We start from the raw sequence: 8,946 nt of genomic DNA, 5'->3' as shown, positions 1-8,946 counted from the left end.
ATATTTACTTTCCTTTACCTTTACCAAATTTACCTGTATTTACTTTGTTTTCATATTTGGCGACTTTTTGTGAAAAATTGAGACTTTTGAGGGTGGTTCTAGAGATTTTCTGAGGGAGGGGTTCAACGCTGCTTTCAACACTGCTGGCTGCACACATGCTGCTCTGCTCGTGTTCATCTTCAGTGCTCTCTTCACAGCAGTTCAGACAGTGTACTGTTTGAGTAAATTAATTACTCCGGGATATTGGTTTATTTCGACTCAGAGGGAGTGTCAGCCACGTTAAAAAAGTGAATAACTTAAGTAATTTGTGGATTAATGCTTACTGGAGACGCGAACCGTTTCAAATGATTCAATCCGATTTGGTGAACTGGTTTAACCGGTTCATTAAGAAGAACCGGTTAAATCTAACGATTCGTTCGCGATCCGGACATCACTAATAAGCAGGTTTGGGCAATTCAAATGGCGGGAGAAGACTCCCAGTGTAACACCGAGTTCAAATGTTCAATAGCCCAGATAGGAAAATTGTGTGGTGCTGGAGGACAATAATTCACGGGAGACGATAAAATGGCATATTTTCCCCCAGGTTTAAAAAAAATGCCTCAAACGCCAACACACTCTGGGCAACGACATACATGGGGATCGAGTGAGGAAAAATGTACACAAGTAAGCATCCAACTCAGGTCACACACAGAAAAGGAGGGAATAAAATAAAGTCAGACAAAAGTCGGTAGAGGTAGAGCAGATTATCTCTTCACCGTTTCATAACGTACAGACACACGCCACAAAACTACCGTAAATACTCTAGTGGCCGTTACACCGGGAAGAACGGGAGTGTTGACAGATGGAGAACAGCAGCCCATCGCCGTCTCAGATTTCGGAGACACACCGGCACGAGAATCAGTCATTTTCGGGTTAAAAAGGATAACAGACAACGGTTTAATACACTTGAATTAACATGTTACTTAACTGTTATATTTTTATTTCTAAAATGCTTGATAAACGAGTTTAAATGCATGTAATATTGAAAATTATGCTGTATTCAATTTGTCTTATATTTTTGTACATGGGCTTTTTTGCTTATTAATAAATGTTCACCTTTGACCCAGCGCTGGGTTGGCAAAATAACCCAAATTGGGTTGTTTGTTTTTAAGCATTTTTAGAGCGCAGTTACCGCAAAAGAGTATGCTGTCGAATCTGATGCCATACCCCAGCAAGTAATACAATTTGTAAGAGCTTATGGAAGTGATATTAGAAGGAAAACAAATATTACATTCAAGTTAAATAATTTTGATATGTATGTATTATTCCAATGAACGTAATAATAATAACTTTACTTTTCTTGTACATCTTGTTATTATTTATATTTTAAAATTTCACATACATAAGAAGAAGGTCAGGGTCCAAGCCAAATTCCATACATTTTCTTCAGGAGACTTAAGGACTACTGCACCAGTTTGGAGAACACTGTTAATAAAAAAAGCAAACAAGACTTGTAATATTTTCCACGAATATACAGTTGTTGATTACTGAATAATTAGTTTGCACACTCTTGTACATTACTGTTGTATATTTTGTTCTGGTTAATTAAACAAAGAAGAAGAAGAACCGGCACGCACTGCTTCGGTCTGCGCTGCATGAAGTCGAACGCACCTATTGGTACCACAACATGATCGCTGTACCACCTGACCACTGCAGATTCATTTTGCAGTTGATAGTGACGCCATAGAAACACACAATATTAGGCTACCTTAATTATTATCACATGGCGTGAACCACTCACAAATTACTACTTTTGACTGGTCTCTGATGATTGTGCCAATGTAGTTTACAAACAGTGACTTAAAAACACTTTAAATTAAATATAATATTTTTGTTTGTAATTGACAACTGTTTGGGGATTGTTTTATGACATTGTTTTATGTTTTATGACTTTACTGTAGGCTACTGAAAGGAAACAGCAGATTGATCTGTCTGACTGTGCATTTCCTGATTAAACACTGTTTCTGTGCTGCACCGATTGCACTGCACTGTTCTTTCTTCTTTTTATGTCCTTCTAATGTGTATTTTTTATTCAATTTGAGCTAATTTGGTTATTTTTATAATATTTTTTTTTACAAATTTCTTCTGATTATGATTTTTGTTTTGTTTTTTGTGATTACTTCTCTTTGGATTTGAGACTTTAGTCTTTGCAACTTTACAGATCTTCTTTATGCACCAAGAACTTGTAACACTCCAAAGAGAAAGGAAAACTTGAAATCGCATCATATGACCCCTTTAATCCTCTTTCTGTAAAGCACTTTTAAATTACCACTGTGTATGAAATGTGCTAAATACATAAACTTGCCTTGCCTTTCGGATGTGCGTGACAGTCACTCTGGCTCGAAATGATCCAGTATACTGGTGTATATGATGCCGGTTTTTCTCATTCAACGCTCCAGTACACTGAACTGGGGAAACAGTTCGGACCAAAGAACTGATGAGCTGCTGACTTGAGCATGTGTGAATGGAGCACTTAAATTAAAATGCATTTTTGAGTTGTGGCCTCTTAAGAGTCCCAACCCTCTGACTCCACCTTGGCTCTCCACAGCCATGACTCCGTGGACCATCAGTCTTCTGGCTCCACAGAGGTCTCTAGACCAAGTCAAGTTGACTCCATGGCTCAACCGTGAACTTCTGAGCCTTCAGCTTCCCCTTGGTCCTCCACTCCTTTGGTTCCGCCGGCTTTACAGTTGTCCTCTGTTCTTCTTGCTCTGCTTTGGACTCCACCTCCTCCAGCTTAGCCTTGGTCTTCTCCATCATGGTGGTCTCCTACTCCTCTCCCGCTCAGTGGTCCTAGCTCTCCTTCCCTTCTCCTGGGATCCACTATCACCTCCTCCCACCTGGACCTTTTGTTGTGTTTTGGGAAGGCTGGCAGAGGTCATGTCTTTCATGTGTCTGTGTTTCTTTAGGACTCATGTTGTTGAAGTGTATGTATTCTTTCATTGTGACTCTAAATCAATGTAACATTGTGATACAGTTTGATAAGAAATCCTAAAAAAAAACATACAATTCATTATAAAGACCATTACAAGAATCCTATTGCCCTATCCTATCCTATTATATATACAGGGTTCAAGTAAATTGTTACCAAGTTCATGAATGCTAAATGTTTACATCGTTGTTGACAGTGGATGGCGCTGCAGATAAAGAGCACGCAGAACACGCACTCTGTGCTCGATTAGTTCCGCCTTTCTGAACCGAGGAAACAAATCGAGCTGAATCATCGCGCGCTCAGAGGACAGTCGCCTGGTTTATAGCAAATATGGTGAGAAATGATCATATATTATGTTCGAACTTGCGCACAGTCTTCTGGTGGATAGTATATTTTCTGAGTTTCTAGAGCTCGAGCATATGCCGTGCGAGTATGGAGATGTGTATGGTGTTATGAGTGAAGGATGAGCGTGAGTAAGCGCAATGCTCGCGGCATGATACAGAAACTCACACAGTGAACAATAAACATCAGTCTCTGCGGTTTATACACTGCTGTTTGTAAATTTACTTGTGTTTGTCTAGAAAATAGTGTTAGTTTTTTTCTTTTCGGCGATTAAACGGATTCTCTGTGTGGCTCTTGAATGAGGCCGCAGCTTTCGATTTCGTTCTTTCAGACACCAGAAGCTACACGACGCGCAGAAACACACATTTAACCCAAAGACATCTGCGGTGTTCTTAAACTCATAAAACTGTAGAGAAATATCAGGCACATATTCCATAACTGTGCGAGAATTAAACAAATTAAAAATCATTCTCTGTTGTATCGTGTCCGGAGCGGCTGGATTGACCCGCTAATTATTTCATGAGAGTTTGTGCGTTACAGTAATAAACATTTTGCCCAAAATAGGCTTTTTTCTCTCTTAAACTTGAATGTTTTACTTTTGATTTTTAGGGTGAAATATGTCCTTGTGGAAAAAGTGCACATTAGCATACTTTAAAAATATGTTCATGTTTAATGTACTGACAAGCATTAATGATAAACTAAAATATACTTCAATGTAATTTATATATTGAAGATTATATGTCATGTATTTAAACACATGTATAATCACATGTTTTTAATAATGAATTTGCAATTTATTGCTTTTAAAAGCGTAATTTTGAATAAAACATTTGAATAAAAAACTTTATTTAATTGTAATTGTAAAAAAATGTAATTCTTTAAAGTATGACAAAAGATTATTCAAACAATTATTTAAAATGTACTTTTTCAATAAACTTTTAATTAGATGTTTTCTGACAAAGTGCACGTTTTACAAGTGTAGATAAGGAGCGTAGTCATGAAAGTGTACACTTAAGTGGCCTTTTATTTCAATAATATATTATCGGCAAGTACGGTGTTTTTTTTAAATATAGTTTTAAGATTTTAAGTACACTTAATTTATATATTGAAGATTATATGTCATGTATTTAAACACATGTATAATCACATGTTTTTAATAATGAATTTGCAATTTATTGCTTTTAAAAGCGTAATTTTGAATAAAACATTTGAATAAAAAACTTTATTTAATTGTAATTGTAAAAAAATGTAATTCTTTAAAGTATGACAAAAGATTATTCGAACAATTATTTAAAATGTACTTTCAATAAACTTGCAATTAGACGTTTTCTGACAAAGTGCACTTTTTACAAGTGTAGATAAGGAGCGTAGTCATGAAAGTGTACACTTAAGTGGCCTTTTATTTCAATAATATATTATCGGCAAGTACGGTGTTTTTTTTAAATATAGTTTTAAGATTTTAAGTACACTGAAGCACTCTTTTTCTCAAGAACGGTCTGAGCATGTCTTGATGAGATTCACTGCACTGAATGAATGGATAGTAAGAGTTCATTTGCGTGTCCATCTACCTGATGTTGTTGCACCATTTCAATCATTATGCTCTTGTTTATTTTCATTGATTTATTTTTCAGTTTCGGAACCAGTATGACAACGATGTGACCGTGTGGAGTCCTCAGGTGATTTCATGATTCACTCTTTAAATGTCTAGCACTCGCGTGTGTTGTGTTGTTTATCTGTGGGGTTTGTGTTCAGGGCCGCATTCATCAGATCGAGTATGCGATGGAGGCAGTGAAGCAGGGTTCAGCCACCGTCGGCCTCAAATCACGCACTCACGCTGTTCTCGTGGCCCTCAAGGTACTCGCACAAGTACACTACACTCTGTTACACCACACCATTGATCCCTCGAACCATGTGTCTGGCTCAGGAGAGCTTTAGCAGTAAAGCAATGACCGATCTGAAGACCTTAACAATCACATAGCAAAGCCCAACCACCCATAACACCTTCAGAAAACCCTGTTGACTGTGTTTGTTTGCAGAGAGCTCAGTCTGAACTGGCCGCCCATCAGAAGAAGATCCTGCATGTTGACAATCACGTGGGCATTTCCATCGCAGGACTGACGGCGGACGCCAGACTCCTCTGGTAAATGGGAAGCCAGCGTTTCAACCTCTGTAACGATCAGGCACTATAGATCTTACGCTAGCGGCGTATTTAATTTCTGACAGGAATGAAAACTAGGCTGTGAGGACTAGGGCTGACAAAAAAAAAAATTTGAATTTCGAATATTCATTTTATATAAATATAAAACGTTGCATTCGAATTGTAGGTGTGCGTCAAACAGCCTTATCAGTGGCGCACGAGATGCGATGGCGATGTAAGTGTCGCTGCATTATAATGTTTTTGTTAGTCTATCCAGTTGAAGCCACAATGCGTTGTTCATTAAAAATATTGCGTGAAAAGAGAACATCAATGCGGAGAAGATCTTGTTTACATCAAAACTGAAACCAAGCCGTTCACACAGAACACATATTTTGTGCATTTTCTAGACGGACATCTATCAGCGTTGCACTCGCGTCTCGCACAAAGGAGCCGCATGTTTAGAAAGCCAAGTAAAATTTATGCAAGTTCAACTTTGAAACAAACATATCTCGAGACTTTATGGCGGGTTTTTGCTCATCCCACTGCACAGGGGCGTAGATTACCCCCACTTTTGTTTTCTATTTGAATATATTTTAAAATGTAATTTATTGTGATTTCAAAGCTAAATTTTTAGCATCATTACTCCAGTCACACGATCCTTCAGAAATCATTCTGATATTCTGATTTTCTGCTAAAAAAAACATTAATAATAATAATATTAATAATAATTAAAAAAGGTTTCTTGAGCAGCAAATCAGCATATTAGACTGATTTCTGAAGGATGTGACACTGAAAACTGGAGTAATGATGCTGAAAATACAGCTTTGATCACAGGAATCATTTTAAAATGTATTCAAATAGGGCGTAGATTACATGGGGGACGTGGGGGACGTGTCCCCCCCACTTTTAATATCACGTAAATTCGTCCCCCGCACTTTTTCGGGCAAGTGTGTTCGCATAGAGGTTTTCAAGAGCCGGTGTGAATAAATATAGATTTAAATTCAAAGAGACAGGATAGTCTGTGCATGATCTGATGTTTTATTCGGACCCAGAATAAGGCGAGATGAACATCACGAAGCGCTAAACACTCATGCTATGTGTGTTTCATTCATACTCGAAGCCGGAGGGCGCTCTCGCGCAGAAAGTCATTTGAAGAAATTCCTAATATAGACAAAAGTGTCCAGCTATCGCTGTATGACAACAGTAGTTTTCAGAAAAACAGAAACGTTTGGAAACATGAAGACATTATTTGTGTTTGTCAAGTCATCTCCAGGTAATAAATACAGTATATGAACAATGCAGTGCTAATTGACATAGCATTTATTACAGTATTGAAACTATTCTGCCTTATTATGCGATAAAAAAAAGTGTTTGTAGTATATAAACATTATGCACTTTTTTTCGCAGATAGTCATGTTATCTTATGCTTTGAATAAACGTGCATTAGTAATATTTTGCTCGATGCGCCCTCTTGTGGCCTCAGGACAGAAGCCAAAAGCTATTCTTCACCATAACTGAAATTATGCATTTTAAATTCAAATATAATTCGAATTTTGATAATATTTAAATACAAAATTCGAATTTAGTTTTTCAGCCATTTTGACAGCCCTAGTGAGGACTGAAGTACATCCGTCCAATGGATTGTACTGTTGCTTAACAAAGTACTGACAAAAAAGTGTGTCCCTCACAGCCTCGTTTTCATCCGTGTTAACTTCCGATCTGGGATGTTCTTGGAAGTCTCCTGTGCTCTTCCATCAGTCTTCTGTCATCAGTATCTCACTGCCTCTCTCTTTCTGAAAAGCAACTTCATGCGGCAGGAGTGTCTGGACTCCAGGTTCGTCTTCGATAGACCTCTTCCTGTGTCTAGACTGGTCTCGCTCATCGGAAGCAGTATCCTTTTAGCTTGTCGCTCTGGAGAGCTGCAGAAGTCACCTTTTTGTATCTCGTCACTGCATTTACTGTTCAGTTGAAGTGTCTTAAGACTAGTCTGCATGTTTCTTGACCGCGTGTTCCCACAGAAACTCAGATTCCCACGCAGCGCTACGGCAGACGGCCCTATGGAGTGGGGCTGCTGATCGCAGGATATGATGTGAGTACAGAGATCGACGTGCTTGTGTGAGCCAGACATGCTCAGTCATGAATTCTTGCTGTTTTTGTGAATTTCAGGACATGGGGCCGCACATCTTCCAGACGTGCCCCTCAGCCAACTACTTTGACTGTAAAGCCATGTCGATCGGCGCTCGCTCGCAGTCGGCCCGCACATACCTGGAGAGACACATGGAGGCCTTCTTGGACTGTATGTTATTAAGATTAAACGCTTTACATCATATAAACCAGTAGATGGCACGTTAAACTGCATCTAAAACTATTCTAAACAGTGTTTTTCTCATTTTTAGTAGTATCATGCTGGCAGTTTTTAGGACAATGCTAATTTTGCTAATGCATATTTGTACTTTTAAAAATACATTTGTCACACTGCAGGGCCGTTTGTATCCTTGAGAAAAATGAGACTCTAGTATGCTTTCAAAAAGAGTACTGATTAATATACTGCGTACTAAATATGTATTAATATACTTTAACATAATATATTTATAAAATGTGTGTGAACAGAATGTAATGTTTTCAGACACTTAATGCATGTTAACTACGATTAAATGAGAATATACTGTAGTTTACATTTGAATTAAATGCAGTTAGCTGAAGTTCGACCAGCTGAATTAGGACTTGCGTACATCTTCACTTTCTTTTAAATATGTTTATAAGTTTGTTAAATAAGTATTTATGGTAAACTAAAATATACTTTGTCTTTTTTACAGAAATGTGTCATTTATTTAAATATATTCGTAATTACACATTTGTAATGATAAAGTTGCAATTTAGAATATATTAACTTTAAATATAGTAGCAAGGTTCTTTACATGAGCTTTAGTATGTTAACACATATAAATAAGCACAGCAAAAGATGATTAAAACATAATAATTTTTTAAAAAGTAAAACTTTTGAAGTTATTATGAAGTGCACATTTCTTAAACTAACTACGCTGTACTGATATTTAAATTCATCACTGATACAGTGCAGTTATTGTGTAGATGCATGTGTTTACATTGTACTTATAGAAATCCCTGCTTGTAATTCCAGCTGTAATTAATTTCTAGAGTTACATCTATAATTACACTAATATAAAGTGGGGCCTGAAAGTGTCTCTCTTTAAGTACACTTAAGTGGCCTTTTATTTCATTAATATTTTATGGTTACACTTTATTTTAAGGTGTCCTTGTTACAGTGTAATTATGCATTTAAGTACTGAGTAATATTCATTAACTACATGTACTTACTATATGGTTAGGATTTGGGTTTGGCTTAGTGTTACTTGCATGTGATTATGCATAATTAATTGTTATTATAATAGTAAGTTCATGTAACGTGTAACAAGGACACCTTAAAATAAAGTGATACCTACTATATTATTTGCAGTTAAATTAAAAAAAAATATAT

General features: G+C 37.0%; 1 protein-coding gene across 1 annotated transcript in view; it reads left to right on the top strand.

Annotated features, from left to right (window-relative positions):
- The first annotated feature begins 3,204 nt into the window (after nucleotides 1–3,204).
- psma1 (proteasome 20S subunit alpha 1) overlaps nucleotides 3,205–8,946 on the top strand; it is a 6,662-nt gene continuing 920 nt past the window's right edge. Inside the window, exons 1-7 of the mRNA XM_016563972.1 lie at nucleotides 3,205–3,304; nucleotides 4,945–4,989; nucleotides 5,066–5,167; nucleotides 5,350–5,453; nucleotides 7,252–7,340; nucleotides 7,469–7,539; nucleotides 7,617–7,746. Coding sequence (XP_016419458.1) covers nucleotides 3,302–3,304; nucleotides 4,945–4,989; nucleotides 5,066–5,167; nucleotides 5,350–5,453; nucleotides 7,252–7,340; nucleotides 7,469–7,539; nucleotides 7,617–7,746 — 544 coding nt within the window. The 5' untranslated portion in view covers nucleotides 3,205–3,301. The remainder of the gene's footprint in view (nucleotides 3,305–4,944; nucleotides 4,990–5,065; nucleotides 5,168–5,349; nucleotides 5,454–7,251; nucleotides 7,341–7,468; nucleotides 7,540–7,616; nucleotides 7,747–8,946) is intronic.

The sequence above is a fragment of the Sinocyclocheilus rhinocerous genome, unplaced genomic scaffold (assembly GCF_001515625.1).
Source record: "Sinocyclocheilus rhinocerous isolate Xijiao unplaced genomic scaffold, SAMN03320098_v1.1 scaffold1401, whole genome shotgun sequence".
Taxonomy (NCBI): domain Eukaryota; kingdom Metazoa; phylum Chordata; class Actinopteri; order Cypriniformes; family Cyprinidae; genus Sinocyclocheilus; species Sinocyclocheilus rhinocerous.
The sequence above is the reverse complement of the archived record's forward strand: the minus strand, read 5'-3'. Positions and strand labels throughout refer to the sequence as shown.